This window comes from Chanodichthys erythropterus, chromosome 23 (assembly GCF_024489055.1).
Source record: "Chanodichthys erythropterus isolate Z2021 chromosome 23, ASM2448905v1, whole genome shotgun sequence".
Lineage (NCBI taxonomy): Eukaryota > Metazoa > Chordata > Actinopteri > Cypriniformes > Xenocyprididae > Chanodichthys > Chanodichthys erythropterus.
Window position 1 is genome coordinate 5,108,140 of NC_090243.1, and position 17,169 is coordinate 5,125,308.

At 38.5% G+C, this 17,169-nt stretch overlaps 1 protein-coding gene across 2 annotated transcripts in view; it reads left to right on the top strand.

Annotated features, from left to right (window-relative positions):
• Positions 1-17,169, top strand: part of sema5a (sema domain, seven thrombospondin repeats (type 1 and type 1-like), transmembrane domain (TM) and short cytoplasmic domain, (semaphorin) 5A) — a 180,289-nt gene that overhangs the window by 137,458 nt on the left and 25,662 nt on the right. For both annotated transcript variants that reach the window (XM_067377842.1, XM_067377843.1), the window contains exons 15-16: positions 4,652-4,799; positions 14,829-15,054. In XM_067377842.1, coding sequence (XP_067233943.1) covers positions 4,652-4,799; positions 14,829-15,054 — 374 coding nt within the window. The remainder of the gene's footprint in view (positions 1-4,651; positions 4,800-14,828; positions 15,055-17,169) is intronic.

Below are 17,169 nucleotides of genomic sequence, written 5' to 3' on the forward strand. Positions count from 1 at the left end.
TGTCATTTACTCACCCTCAAGTTGTTCCAAACCTGTATGAATTTCTTTATTCAATTCATAAGGCTTGGAACAACTTGACGGTGAGTAAATCATGACATAATTTTCATTTTTGGGTGAGCCTTGTAAACTTGACAAGGGTTAGTTCACCCAAAAATGAAAATTCTGTCATTAATTACTCACCCTCATGCTGTTCCACACCCGTAAGACCTTTGTTGATTTTCGAAACACAAATTAAGATTTCTTTTTTTTTTTTTCAAAACACTGCTTCAGGAAGATTCGGAGCATAATGAATCAGCGTATTGATTCATGATTCGGATCACGTGTCAAATCATGTGACTTTGGCACTCCGAACTGCATATTCAACACATTGATTCATTTGTGCTCCGAAGCTTCCTGAAGCAGTGTTTTGAAATCGGCCATCACTAAATAAGTCGTTATTTAGTTTTTTTTGGCGCAACAAAAATATTGTCGTGGCTTTATAATATTAATATTGAACCACTGTACTCACATGAACTGATTTAAATATGTTTTTAGTACATTAATCATCTTGAGAGAGGAAATGTCATTGCTGGCTATGGAGGCCTCACTGAGCCATCGGATTTCAACCAAAATATCTTAGTTTTCTGAAGATCAACGAAGGTCTTACAGGTGTGAAAAGGCATGAGGGTGAGTAATAAATGATATTATTTTCATTTTTGGGTGAACTAACCCTTTAACCCTAAACCTATCCCTCAAATCGGATTGGGTTGATTGAAATGGTGTTCCAGAATCAACAAGGATGTTGATCCAGGAACATGTTCTACTTGGTGAAATCAAGTTCACCCTGTTCATAGCATATTTTTGCGTTATATGATGTCAATAGCTTGCTGATATCTGTTTAAACAATGAGGTATTTTCATTGCGGTTTTCATGAATGTCTTAAAATAATACACAATGCACAGAATTTGTTCTGATTTCCCTACTTTACTTTTAAATGTTTACATCTTGTTCCTAGAGCATCTGTAGTCATTATTTTTCTGTTTCGGGGTCATCTCAGGCTCAGGATGATTGAGCTCATTTTGTTCTGATTATGAGCAAAAGGATGCTGACTTCATTTATTATTCGCTTCCTTTCAAAGATCCACTGATTACAGTGAGACCACATGAGAGCCGGAATGATTGACTCTGTGTGTCCAATCATCATGCTTTATACCAATTACAACTACCTTTCAATTACAACTACTTGTAAGGCCCACACGTCTGGGTTTGCAAGAGGACAGACGGGCCCAGAAAGCCTCCTCTCACTCTGCCTGCAGACCTCATTTAGATAAGATATAGTTCCATCAGTGCTCATTACACTAAGGTTAAACTAGGCATTTCCTGCCCCTGGAGACCTACACAACTGCTAGCTAGTCATTATTGTACAACCCAAATTCCGGAAATGTTGGGACGTTTTTTTTAAATTTAATAAAATGAAAACTAAAAGACTTTCAAATCATGTGAGCCAATATTTTATTCACATTAGAACATAGATAACATAACAAATGTTTAAACTGAGAAATTTTATAATTGTATGCACAAAATGAGCTCATTTCAAATTTGATGTAGGCTACGGGTCTCAAAAAAGCTGGGATGGGGGCATGTTTACCATGGTGTAGCATCTCCTCTTCTTTTCAAAACAGTTTGAAGATGTCTGGGCATTGAGGTTATGAGTTTCTGGAGTTTTGGTGTTGGAATTTGGTCTCATTCTTGCCTGATATAGGTTTCCAGCTGCTGAAGAGTTTGTGGTCGTCTTTTGTTTAATGATGCGCCAAATGTTCTCTATAGGTGAAAGATCTGGACTGCAGGCAGTCCAATTCAGCACCTGGACTCTTCAACGACGAAGCCATGCTGTTGTAATAGCTGCAGTATGTGGTTTTGCATTGTCCTGCTGAAATACACAAGGCCTTCCCTGAAATAGACGTCGTCTGGAGGGGAGCATATGTTGCTCTAAAAACTTTATATACATTTCAGCATTCATAATGCCTTCCAAAACATGCAAGCTGCCCATACCGTATCCACTTATGCACCCCCATACCATCAGAGATGCTGGCTTTTGAACTGAGCGCTGATAACACGCTGGAAGGTCTCCCTCCTCTTTAGCCCTGAGGACACGGCGTCCATGATTTCCCAAAAAAATGTCAAATTTGGATTTGTCTGACCATAGAACACTTTACCACTTTGAAACAGTCCATTTTAAATGAGCCTTGGCCCACAGGACACGAAGACGCTTCTGGACCATGTTCACATGGCTTACTTTTGCATGATAGAGCTTTAGTTGGCATCTGCAGATGGCACGGCGGATTGTGTTTACTGACAGTGGTTTCTGGAAGTATTCCTGGGCCCATTTAGTAATGTCTTTGACACAATCATGCCGATGAGTGTTGCAATGCCGTCTGAGGGCCCGAAGACCATGGGCATCCAATAAAGTCTTCGACCTTGTCCCTTACGCACAGAGATTTCTCCAGTTTCTCTGAATCTTCAGTAGTTGACATGTAGTTGATGAGATTTGCAAAGCCTTTGCCATTTGACGTTGAGGAACGTTGTTTTTAAAGTATTCCATAATCTTTTTATGTACTCTTTCACAGATTGGAGAACCTCTGCCCATCTTTACTTCTGAGAGACTCTAAGACATCCCTTTTATAGCTAATCATGTTACAGACCTGATATCAATTAACTTAATTAGTTGCTAGATGTTCTCCCAGCTGAATCTTTTCAAAATGTCATGCTTTTTCATGCCAACTTTTTTGAGACCACAGTAGCAGGCATCAAATTTGAAATGAGCTCATAGTTAGTGATGGGCAGAGCGAGGCTTCGTGAAACACTGAAGCAGTTGAATCAAATGTGCCGTGATGATTCGAGGCTTCGAAACAATCTGACACTTGACTCCACGGTGACCCCTAGTGGTCAAAAGAGTGTAAATGCAACGAAACTCAAACTAAACATGCAGTAAAAACACCTTTTATAAATATATTGCAAATGTTTTATTGAAAGTAAAATCTATTAAATGCAATTAACTAATTCTCTAATAAGATTAGGCTACATATAGAGTGACTGTATATCTTTTCTTTTATCAATTTTCAAGGCTTGTTTCTCTGTTCCATGGCTCAAGCTAAACAGGCCAATAAGGGATTAATAACTACCATTATTCATTTTAATTATTCTAATGTCTAATTAAAACATCTACAAATTTATAAAACTGATCAGAGATCAGGTAAAACCCATACACACTTGTTCAATGCTTCTCAGTGAATCTGCATGATTCATGGGTTAACTTTATCATCGCCCTCTACCGGTGAACCACTGAAATTTCGAACTGTTTTGAAATGATTCGAAACAGTGAGGACGTAATGAAGCCTCGTTTACTAAAATCACGTGACTTTGGCAGTTTGATACACGCTCCGAATCACTGATTCGAAACAAATGATTCATGAAGCTTCGGAGCTTCATGAAGCATGTGTTTCGAAATCGGCCATCACTACTCATAGTGGATAAAAGTGGATAAAATTGTAAAATTTCTTGGTTTAAACATTTGTTATGTTATCTATGTTGTATTTTGAATAAAATATTGGCTCATGTGATTTGAAAGTCTTTTAGTTTTCATTTTATTCAAATTTAAAAAACGTCCCAACATTTCTGTAATTCAGGTTGTATGTTTGCAGTTCCTACCTATTAAATAGATATTTTTTAAGTTTCCTTGTAAACCTCTAGGTTTTTTTACACTTTATTTCGATAGTCCACTTTAGACATTCTACTAATTATAAGTAACTTTGCAACTACATGTCAACTAACTCTCATTAATTTGCAACTACTGTATGTTAGCAGACATTAAAGGGATAGTGTACCCAAAACTGAAAATTATCCCATGATTTACTCACCCTCAAGCCATCCTAGGTGTATATGACTTTCAGCTGAACACAATCAGAGTTATATTAAAACATATCCTGGCTCTTCCCAGCTTTGTAATGGGATTGAATGGAGCTTGAGTTTTTGAAGCTCCAAAAAGCGCATCCATCCATCATAAACATAATCCATATGGCAAAGGGGGTTAATAAAGGTGTTCTGAAGCGAAGTGATGGGTTTTTGTATTAAAAATATCCATTTTAAAAACTTTAAAAACTATAATCACTTCAGAAGGCATTTATTAACCCACTTGAGTCGTATGGATTTCTTTTATGATGGATTGATATGCTTTTTGGAACTCTAAAAACTCTAAAAAGCTGGGATGAGCCAGAATATATTTAAATAACTCCGATTGTGTTCGGCTCAAAGAAGAAAGTCATACACACCTAGCATGGCTTGAAGGTGAGTAAATTATGGGATAATTTTCATTTTTGGGTGAACTATCCCTTTAAGCAGACAGTCTACTAATAATCTAACGACTGGTAGTTGACATGTAGTTGCAAAGGTAAATTTCTGTGTGAAAAAAAAAATTGGAAATTATTATATTCTTATTTTGAAGTAAAGAGGGTTTTTTTGTGATTTAATCATTTGTGCATTAGAGGATTCATATTCTATTATCAAGGCAATGGTTTTTATTGCATAATCAGAATGGGTGGAAAAACTGGGAGATGGGTTTGTGAAGAAAAAAATGTTTATTTGCCTGCTGAGATGTTTGTTTTAATCTTTCTTAGATATTGCAACGAGCACCTGCCCTGCCCCCCTCATGTCTATTGGTCAGCGTGGTCTTCATGGGAACGTTGCACAGTTCCATGCGGCGGTGGGATCCAGTCACGGCGACGAACGTGCGAGAATGGAAATGAATGCCCTGGATGCAGCATTGTATGTCACATTCATATTACTACTCAGCTTGTTTATGAGACCTTGAACTGAGGAAATGGAAAGTGTGTGTTCAGTGTTTATAGGTTCCATTGCTACAATATTACAAGAACTAAGAGCAGAAGCATCATGGACTACCCTATGTGTGCCAAATATCTTAATTATTTGTATCCTTTATTTAAATTGCATGGTTAGTTTAGGCAAAAAGTGTCTAAAACAGTGCACAAGTTGCACCTATTGCACACTTTTTCCTATGAAGGAATACATCTACATCAACACTACTATTCAGAAGTTTGGGGTTAAACTTTTTGTGATAGAAATTAAAAATTTTAATCTGCAAGGATGCATTAAATTGCTCAAAATTGAAAGTAAATACTTAAAATAAATAAATGTTGTTCTTTTGAACTTTCTATTCATCTAAAAATCCTAATGGTTTCCACAAGCACAACTATTTTCAACATGTTTCTTGAGCACCAAATCAGCATATTAGAATGATTTCTAAAGATCACGTGACACTGAAAACTGGAATAATGATGCTAAAAATTCAGCTTTGTCATCCCAGGAATAAATTATATTTTAAAATATATTAAAATAAAAAACTGTTGTTTTAAATTGCAATAATTTTTCACAATATTACTGTATTTTTGATCAAATAAATGAAGCCTTAGTGAGCATAAGAGACATTTTTCATCCCCAAACCTTTGAATGGTAGTGTATATCTACATGCTATATCAGTCAAGAATATCTTACAATCCCAAAATGCATATCCTCCTTTGGAAAGCTGGGAGGAGCTTTGCGTGTGTGTTAGCCTTGCTAGAGTAAGCTGGGTTTTTCCAGCCATGAGCTAGCTGTGATATCCTTACTCTACTTTTAAACCCACTCGCTGCTAGTTTAGAATAAGTCCAGATCACATGCTCCCGGTTCACTTTTCATGCTATTCGTGGAAGTGGTTTGAATGATTTCGAGAATCTGGGACAGCTTTGAATAGTTCATTTGCTATTTGCTAAACTGTTTTATAAGGAATAGTAAGATCTGTCCAGTTTTAGAAATCAAGGCTGTCAACCTTTTTGATCTTCTCCACTTGATGAATGGCTCTAGACACAATGGCTTAAGAGAAAGTTCAGACGTTCCTGTGAGTCTTAATGGTAAAGCTCTGTCATATTGTGTGCGTGTTTAGCCTCAAGGTCAGCTGCCTCAAATCCATCACCATGCAGACGACACCAAAAACACCAACACAGCAAAGCATCCTAGGAATGCCACAGAGGCTGCGAGGGCAGCAACATCATGTTGATGTATATAATTATGTATGCGTGTGGGTACAAGGGTGGTGCGTTGGCTGATTTGGATTTTTGTACTATTTTTGCACCATGTGAACATGAAGTTATATATCTGGTGAGCTGCTGATCTACTCAAAGAGGTAATACTTAAGAACAGATGCTTTAATAAGCAAGCGTCATATTATTTTCTTTTACTGATGATTGCCAGACTTTGGCTTGGGCCATACGTGCAAACAGCTGTTATCATTTTATGAAAAATTCCCCTTTGAAATACTAGTTGGTGGTTGTTTTGTCAGATACAATAAAAACATGATGTGTCATTCAGCTGGTAATTTTACACAGGGGTTTGTTTGTCACAGTGGTTGTAACCTCTCTGTAATGATAGTGATGAAGCTTACAAGAATGTAGCCAGGTGTCAGAGTAGACAGAAAATTAATAATGAATACATGGCAACCCCTAATTGGTTGTCTGTTTGTGAGATCCTTCATATGTTCAGTGTAATGATGCTCAGATAATAAGACTCAGATATTACCATCACTTTGTCTTAGGGCAAGTGTATTTTCAGAATCAACACAGCTGAAATCTGTGACAGGCTTGAATCTGTGAAGTACAGTGTTCAGTGTAAGGATTTAAGACTTCCCCCCCCCCTTTCTTTTTCTTAGTGTTAATTAGAAAAGTTTTGTGTAATGGCAGACATAAGAAGGTGTTTATACCAAAAATATACACCTCTCAAAGTGCCCATAATATCAGCTGACACATTTCAAGTGTAAATAATACTGCTTTTTTCTTCTATCCACTTAGTTTGAATCCACCAGTTGAAGAGTGTTGCTACTGGGTATCTGCAGTGTTTTGATTGATTGATTGCTCATTGCTGATATGGCTTATGTATTTTATATAATAATGCATGTATACAATATAAATCTCTGGTGTCCCCAGAATGTGTTATTATACCATTTATTATAGCTTTTCAAATTTGCCCCTATTTGGGTATGAGCAAAAACATGCGTTTTTGTGTGTGTCCCTTTAAATGCGAATGAGCTGCTGCTCCTGGCCACTTTCCAGAAGAGGGCGGAGCTTTAACAGCTCACGCTTCAGTTGCTCAATGTAACGCAGTTCGTAAATACGGGAAGAAGGAGGCGGGAACTGGCGAACATTCAACATAACTTTAATTCCAAAATAAACAAATACAAAACGAAAGTAATGCCGGCAGACCCTTGCAGACATCTGCCGGCCACACAAACATAATAAAACATAAAAGAATATCCAGGTCTGGTCCCCTCTCGTCGTTCACTGTCGTCGCTCCTCCTTTTATGCCTCCAGAGCTCCTCCGTGAGAAACTCGAGAAACGCGTTGTTCCCTCACGGCTCTCGCCCACCCTGCTCGTCACATACCCCCAATGCCCCTCGCAGGCCGTGGGGTATTCCCGAGACTGTGCTCTACTCCCCCCGGGGCCTGTCTCGGCGGCCGCAGCACCTGTGGGTAAGGAGAGACGAGACGAGAGAAAGGAGACGGAAGCAAGGGGAGCGACAGAACGAGAAAGGGGAGAGAGGAAAAAGAAAGAAAAAAAATTCTGGGTCCGGTTCCCAGACACGCTGCCGCTTGGTCCTCAGCCTGCCGAGAGGCTCTTTCTCGCGGTGCCATGCGATGGCACTGGACGCTCGATGGACGGCCCGATCCTCGACCGCCTCCTGGCGGCCGGCGATGGCTCCTCCGACTGAGGGCAGCTGGCAGCGAGTCCCCCGTTCCCTGCTCCTCCCCTTCATGGCGGACGGCAGCAGGCTCCGGCCCGCAGCGAACAGCGGCGACTCCTCCGCTCCCTCTTGGACGGCAGCCACCCCACCTCATCCCAGGAGTACGGCATCCGGATCTCCGTCCCACCTTTCACAAGGCTTCAGCATCATCGCCTCGGGCAGCCTCTCGCAGTCTTCACACTCCCGCGCTGCCCGAACTCCGCAGCACCGCGATCCCCCTCAGCAGCGAGGGCTCTCCGACAGCATGTCCCTCCTTCCTCCCGGGTTTCAGCACCAATGTAACGCAGTTTGTAAATACGGGAAGAAGGAGGCGGGAACCGGCGAACATTCAACATAACTTTAATTCAAAATAAACAAATACAAAATTAAAGTAATGCCGGCAGACCCTCGCGGACATCTGCCGGCCACACAAACATAATAAAACATAAAATAATATCCAGGCCTGGTCCGCTCTCGTCCTTCACTGTCGTCGCTCCTTCTTTTATGCCTCCGGAGTTCCTCCGTGAGAAACTCAAGGCCGGCACGCCTCGCAGGTGACGCTCATTATCACTTGCGTCACCGGCCTCACGCCGTTCCCTCACGGCTCTCGCCCGCCCTGCTTGTCACACTCAACAACAACAAAGCTGGAGAATCTTACGTAGCCAAAATGACGATTGTGATTTATGGTGTTCAGCCTTACATTGTTCAAACCGGAGTCGTACACTGATGGAGAGACTCAGGAAGAAGTTACAACTTTTAGGGGCCGTTCACATATTGCGACTTTTGCGCTCATAATAGAAGCGTCACAGTTTTTTTCACGCGCCACTATGCCGCGGCGACATGAAAACATCTCAACTTTTGTTCGCAAGCGAACTGCAGGTCATGTGACAAGAACCAACCATTCAGCTTTGGCCTTTCCGTAACAACATCGACTTGCATGTGCTGTCATGTTAATCTTTTGTGCAAATCCAGCGTTGAATTGACCCTCATTTGTGAAGCAGTCCGGCATAAACGTCTTGTTTTTAGAACTTTGTCATATAATTTTATTATATTAATATTAATTTTTAATTATTTAAATTATTTAAAGTCATCCTGCAGCATGTGTGGCATGACTAACGTTTAGTAGACCTACAGTACCACAAGCTAAGTCCACTCTGTGGATGATTTGTCCAAATAGCATGGTCATTTGCACAATTATTCTGATTAAATCACCCAAAATGCACTCACAAAGTACACACACTGTTTAATAGATTGCTTAAGCAAATTAGTATCTTTTATTTCTTAGTAAATCAAAGCCTTTGTGTACCTTGTGTGTGTGAGTGTTAATTTCAGGGCCTCTGAAGTTTTATCTCTTATGACACCATTTGGATGGTCCTCCGGGAGTTCTTGAGTTTATTAATTTCTTTCGAATATATTTCAGACTACTACATAAAACCCTCCACAACCCATAAAAACTCTGCATCCCATTTCTCTACAGTGACTGTGCAGCGTGGGTATTAATTTAACCTACGCTGTGGTCATAGACAAGTTTTCTCTGAGGAATTTGAACATTCCCAAAAGACAGCATTTTTCATTACGCCCCCTTGACTGAGTGTATCATGCTCCGTAGTCTTGCCTGACTGATTGTGTGCTTTTCTGTACTAATAATTGAGACTATTTGTCTTGGTGGTCCATTGTGGTCCAGCTGACGTGTCTCAGGTGAACCGCTGGTAATGAATGCAATCAGCGACACCTGCGTAATGGATTGAAGTTTGTTGTTTTCTGTAAAACATCCTAGAGGCTGCTATCTCTGTGGAGTCAGGGGCATATAGTGTCAAAGATGTGAGCCTTTAGAATGGCCAATTACATTCCAACACGCACATATTTGCTGATACGCTACATTGAGGATTGTGTGTGTGTGTGCAAAGTGGATGTAATGATGTTAGAAAGCTCCAGAGAGCACGAGTGGGATTACTCATTAGTCAGCAGATGCCTGGAGACTGAACGGGGACTGGCAGAGCTTCATACAGGGCATCCCCTAATCCCTGCCTCCGCTACCCATAATGCATTAGTGATGGACGAGAACTGTATGTAATACAGTAATTCTGAGGATGAAAAATATACTTGGGGAATGCGAAGTCTGAAAATGATGGAGAGAGAGGGGGATAATGAATAGATTTTCAGCGGAAAAAACAAGAATGGAACAATAGAGAATTGGGGAAAGGAAGAGCCCAATAAAGTGAGATGGATGGAGAATTATAGAAATGAAAAACGTGAGCAGGATGAGTAATGATAGAGCTGAAAAAAGGAGTGGGAAAGAGAGCAAACAATCCGAAAGGTTGTATTATCCACGCGTAACCTCATTATCGATGAGAAAACATGATTGATTCTGCTCGGTTTAGGTCGTGTCATGTTTTCACGTTTCAGACATCACGGGAGGCCCGGCATAAAAAGTATCAGGCTGCGTACATTGCCACATCAGTAAGTGTTAAATCATCATTATGATGGCCTGCCCATATGTAGGCATTCACCCAGCTGGTGAGAACATCTACCTCATTGAATCCAATGTAGCATCAGCGCCGCAGGCCGATATGTTTGAGTGCGTTCTGCTGCATTATCACTTTCACTTAATACCCTCGAAAAGAGATTTTTGCAGTCATGCTTTGTAGCGATTGGAAGTTTATGAATTTTCTGATGGCTGCTTATAAGGTGTTTTATTGGAAACCAGAAAAACGATCAACATATTTGTTTTTTCACGGGTTGTTGAGGGAAGGTGTGATATTACTTTTCTTTACAATCAGACTTTTCAGATCAGACAATTTCCTCTCCTATAATAATGAATTGTAATCCACATTCTCCAAAATTGTACACTTTATAAATATAAAATACCAAAAACTATTGTATGTATATGCTACAAACATGCTTTTTAACATGTGCAGGTTGTTGAGAAAAGGTATAGTATTACTATAATATCAAATACAGATCAGCCATAACATTATGACCACCTTCCTAATATTGTGTTGGTCCCCCTTTTGCTGCCAAAACAGCCCTGACCCATCGAGGCATGGACTCCACTAGACCCCTGAAGGTATGCTGTGGTATGTTAGCAGATGTTAGCAGCAGATCCTTTAAGTCCTGTAAGTTGCTTGTTCACTGTAAAAATGTTCACTGTAAATTTACAGTAAAATACTGGCAGCTGGGTTGCCAGCCACTTACTGTATTTTTACAGGACTACTTCTGTAAACAACATTTACAGTATAGTACTGTAATTACCAAATACAGTATCCTGCTGTAATATTATACTGTTTATCTTCAGCTATTAACTGAATTTATACAGCTTTTCATACTGCACTTATATTTGTCATTAAATAATTAAAAATATACTTTTGTTATTATGTTATGGCAAAGGAAATGGAAAGCAACATACTCTGAGTTTTAAAACTTTTTTTTTTTTTTTTTACGAAAAAAAGCAGAAAATTGCAATGTTGAAAGGTCAACATTTTAAACGCACTCAACAGTTATCAATGAACAATACAGCAATCTTATTTACTTTTAACATTTTTCCAAATGTCGAGTAAAACGAAATAGTAGGCCTACACGTTTTTCAGTAATGCTCCATTTTGTTGCCAGTCTTGGAAGTCACTTTCCCTTCTTGTTTCTTGAGCCGTGTTCATGGTTGATGTCAAAATGCCTAAAAAAGCAGAAAATAAAGAGAAAAAAAGGAGAGAGAGAAAACAGTAATGAATATTGTGAATATATGCACCATAGCATTTTTGTGAACACAAGGACTAACAGCCTAAGCATTTGATTGCAGTAAGTTAAAATGTCCAATTAACACTTCAGAAAAGATGCAACTAAAAAATAATGCTTATAATTGTATTCAATGAAATTGTTCATTCATTGAATGGACTATATGCACAACTGCTTCTGCACTGTACGTCATACTACATCTCGGGAGTTTCTGGTAAAAGCATTCAGCTCACCTAAATACACCACTTACTGTTTTTCTCATGTTTTATACCTGTTGAATTTACATTTTAAATTAATTTGATAAAGTAAGGATAAGTACAAGCTTGTGTGTGTTGGTGCTCTTATCCCAGTCATTTAAAATAGTTAAATAAATAAGTTGTACCTGCCTCAAAACATTTAGCAATGTTAAATATTTAAATTAATCTTTAAGGGTTAGTTTACCCAAAAAATTAATTTCTGTTGTTAATTACTTGCCCTCGCATCGTTCCATACCCGTAAGACCTTTGTTCATCTTTGGAACACAAATGGAGATATATTTTGATGAAATCTGAGAGCTTTCTGTTCGTCCAGCAGCAGCACAACTTACACATTCAGGCTCAAGAATGGTAGGAAACACATTGTTAAAGTAAGTAAGCGGAAATAGGCAAGTTGTATTATTTCAAAACGTAAGTGTGTTACAAGCCTCAGTGCAAGTAGTCCATTCATAAACCTGATTACATCACATGTGAAATTAGGTGCAATACTTGCGTTAACAAAACCATATTTCACAGAAGGTCATTTTTCCCCCTTCTTGGTTCTTGAGCCATGTTTAGGGTATATGTCAAAGAGCTTAAAAGCAGAAAAGCAAAGAGAGAGAGAGAGAGAGAGAGAGAGAGAGAGAGAGAGAGAGAGAGAGAGAGAGAGAAATAAAGTGAAGTGAATATTATGCATTCATTCATTGTCTCACAACTGAGATCTCAGTAACGTGTCCTGTCACACTTCAGAAAAGATGCATCTTAAAATAATTGACAAAATAGAATCATTTATGCACTGAATTCTTTGTCATAAACCTGATACACGTGAAAATAAGTACAACACGTACGTAAACAATGGAGCTACATCGGATGATTCAGCCTGAAACGAGAAAAAAAAATGCAAAAAAACAAAAGAGTTTAAAAATCAGGTTGTAAGAATAACATGCTAATGTTTGTCTATAACATGAAACATTAACGTTAACCGTTTGCTCATGGGAAACAAAAGTTTAACATTTCAAGATCAAGCCTTTCATGACAAAGTAGAAACGTGAACGAAAAACTGACAATTTTCTCCTGGCAAGCAACAAAACAGAACCAAAAAAATGGATTGTAGAGTAATTGAAACCATATCTAGGGCCCAAAATTTCATAGTGACTTGGACCAGTAAAGTAACCACCAAGCAGCACCCTTGCAACCACCCAAATTACCCCTAGCAAATGCCTGGTAACAAGCCACATTTTTTCATCATATTTATCTCTCACAGTGATAAAAAACGAAACTAAACTATTTTAATGGCATGTTTACATAATTATATATATGTATCACAGCTTGTAGTTTGTTAATTTGTGGAGGCATCCAGACATGGATAATGGAAGCTTGTAATTATTGAGCAACTCGTTTTGCTTTTGTGTTCTGAGAGAGTGCAGTCTACCGTTAACATTTCACTATGCATAGACACAAATACATCCAACCCTCTTTTGTCTCTGAGAAAACATAGACTACTGCAAAAATCTCTGCATGGTAGAACCTTTCTAGCTGATGTGTTGATGCTCACTGAAGTAAAAAAGCACTGAGTCAGCTTATTTGAGTTTATAATATTTACCATCATTAAATATTAACAAAGAGAGTGTGAAAACAAAAGCAGGTGGTCAGAGCGCACTATAAACAATGCCTAAACTTTTCCATATCTTTAACCTTGTCTATCTGCTCTTCGTCCTCGGGAGAAAAGAGGTGAAAAGAGATGAGTGGAGGGAGGGGAGGTGAGCTAGACTGCCGTCTGAGCGCTTCACATCAGCTCTCCCTCCATCTGACAGATTGACGGATGAACAAAAAGGACTTTTATCTTATTTTGCCAAGGTCTGGCAGTCATTCAAGGTCTATTAAGCATAAATAAATGCAGTGAGAATGGACACAGCTCCCCACTCCACCAAATGAACACATATGATTTACAGGAAATCTATAGCTCCTTGTTTCAAGCCGATTTATTAAGGTGTCAAGACATGAATCTGACTGCCTCAAGTGCTAGACATTGGTATCAGAAGACGCTCTACATTATCATAAATCAAAGGATTGAAAGCTCATAACTGCTGCTTCAGATCAAGGATACGGGCAGTGTAAATGTCATATCAATTATTGAAATGCAATAAAACAATCAGGAATTTAAGAGGTTAGATTTGTCCCCGCCAAACTAGGACGAGACGTTAGAACAGACAACGCTGGCGAAACTCATTTTAACTGTTCCATGCTAGTGACAGTTTTTGTCTTTTTGTCAGTCCTTCGAGGTTCCATTCAAATCGAAATGTCATTTTAGCTTGTGCAGGATGTTCTTACTTATTTATTCCCTCATATTTCAGAGTCTTTTTCTCCTTGCGGGCCATAAATTAAACTTGATCAATGACCTTTTCTGCCTGACTTGTTTGCGACTTGCCATGTTCAGCAAAGAGCGCGATGAAAATATTTCATAGGTGCCAGCGAAATGGCAACAAATCACCAAAGCGACATTCTCAGCATAAATGTTATCAAAAAAATAATAATAAATATACCATATATATATATATATATATATATATATATATATATATATATATATATATATATATATATATATATAAAAAACAAGTATAGATAATGTGTGTGTGTGTGTGTGTGTATATATATATATATATATATATATATATATATAATTATCATTTAATTTGATAGCACACATAGGGTGAGAGAATAGTTTATATAGATATTTTATATAAAATAAAAAGATTAAATTAAATTATATAATATATACAATATTCATAATTTATAAATATATAAAATATGAAATACTATTGAAATGTGATAAAATAAAAAAATATTTTTAAGTATTTTATTATATTATATTATATTATTTTATATATATATATATATATATATATATATATATATATATATATATATATATATTATATAAAAAAATCTATATATCATATTAAATATATAATATATATTTTATAGTTTATAAATACATAAAATATGAAATACTGATATATTATTAATAAATTATATAATATATTTTGTTGTTTTGTACAGGAATTCCAGTCCTGTAATACCCTCCCTTGCCCGGATCTAAAGAAGACCACTCCTTGGACACCATGGACACCAGTGAATATCTCGGACAATGGCGGTCACTACGAGCAGCGGTTCAGGTACACCTGTAAGGCAAGAGTGCCGGAGCCCAACCTGCTGGAAGTGGGGAGACAGAGGATTGAGATGAGGTACTGCTCCAGCGACGGATCCACAGGATGCTCCACGGACGGTGAGATCTCATTCTGTCGCTCTATCCTGCGATCCTTCATTTGTCACTCAGCCTTGTCCTTTTCTCTGCTCTCATCTTGCTTTTTCTCCCTGTGTCTTTGATGAAGTGAGCCCGCAGTGACTTTGAGGCAAGCCACTTGATCTATTTGTCCATCAGTGGAAAGACAACATGATGTGCTCTAGTGCTTCTCTCTTTCTTTCACTCTTTCTCTCATCTATGTGGGCTCGCTACATCAGTTTTTGGAGTGTTGTTACCAAACACAAGTGCTCTTGGGTGCATTCTGCCTCCGACAGACATGAGGAACATGCTAATTAAGTCAAATCAGAGAATGTTATTTCCCTTAGTGGTCGGGGGGCTTCCTATCTGACAAAGTGCAACACATGCACTTAATTGTATTTATTTACCTCCTGCATGTGTGCAGCTGCATTATGTTGCACATCTGTGAACTGGTTGTGGTTTGTAAACAAGCTGTTAACTGACGGGTTATGAGAGTGGCACAGAGGTATATATAACGGATATGCAGTGAAAACCCTGTAACAGTAAATTTTGTTTGTGAGTGATGTAGACACTCATATTCTACAGTGAAGCTCTGATCTTCAACAGACATTTATTAAGAGAAGCCACACACATAGCTAATGACCAGAGCTATTTTTTGCTATTTTCCATCTCACTAATTTCCATTTTGTTTTATGAGCGAATGAGCTAAAATGACAAAAAACATTCAGAGCCATGTAAAGAACATCACAGCAACATTTAATTTGCCAATTTGTGGAAATCTTTTGTTGCCCTCAAATGCAGCTTTTCCATTTGAAAGCTGAAATACAGTAAAACAATGAGTAAATCAGTATTTGCTAAATGTCAAACTAAAATTACATTTTGTTGCCTAATGGGTTAGCGGCGCACAGGTTCCCTCGATCGAAAGTTTTTCCCATAGACTTTTGGAAAATCGCAGAAAATAAGCTCTGTGTTTAACAAAGGTTTATGACACTTACACGTTTTGTTTATTAAGATAATCTTTACAAGTTAACACAACATAAATACATTTTGAAGCCTAAATAAAGTCGTCAGATATAAAAGGCTAACAGTAGGCTATAAACGGACTACAGCACACAATGGTCGCGGATCAACGTCACCACCACCAAGCGTCCTCAAACTGTATTTAAAAAACTACGTTATTTAAAAACATGCTCGCTGATTATGATCTGCGCTGTGTATGAATACTTATCCACTTTTTCATGAGAAATGCTGTCCAAATGTCCTGTTTGTCATGATGACGTCTAAAGTCCCCGCCAAAGGAAGTAGTCCCTTTTAGCAATTTGTTAGCAACCGCCGATTTTAAGACACAGTAAAAGTTTAAAAAATCACAAGCGGGTTATAACTGGTGTGTTTTATGTCATAGATCAAAACGTGAAAGTATTTAGAGGCTTTGTTAACCACAGACCTTATTTCAGGCAATTTAGCAAAAACCCATTCAAAAAACCCATAGACTTTATGCGTTGGAACCGGAAGTCCTAAAATGCTAACTCGCTTCCGGGTTTTGCCTACAAAACCGCGTCATCCCTGGGGCACTCTATGGACAGCACTTTTTTCCACTCTCATTACCCACAACTGAGGTGACATTGAGCAAGGTACCTAACCCCCAATCACTCCCCGGGCGCTGCAACAAAATGGCTGCCCACTGCTTTGCAGAGCACAAATTCTGAATATGGGACACCATACTTGGCTACACATCACTTCACTTATTTCAAATAAATGCTGTTTTTATAAATATTAAAGGGGACATATCATGAAAATATCTGTATTTAAGTGCTATAATCGGGTCCCTGGTGCATCTACCAACCCAGAAAATGTGAAAAAGCACAACCCAGTAACTTTGCTTTGGTAAGCCTTCCTCTGCAAGCATGTGAAAAAAATTTGCTGTTCAGATTTCGCTCCCCTTGTGACGTAGGACGGGGATCTTATTATAATATTACCACCCCTTAATCTGTATGTTTCCACCATTTTGTTTTCGCAAGCGACGACGGTGTACCAGTTACACTGGTCCTGGAGTGCAGCTGTCCTGCACAGTTTAGCTACAACACATTTGAATGTCTTCAGGATTACTAAAGCTACGTG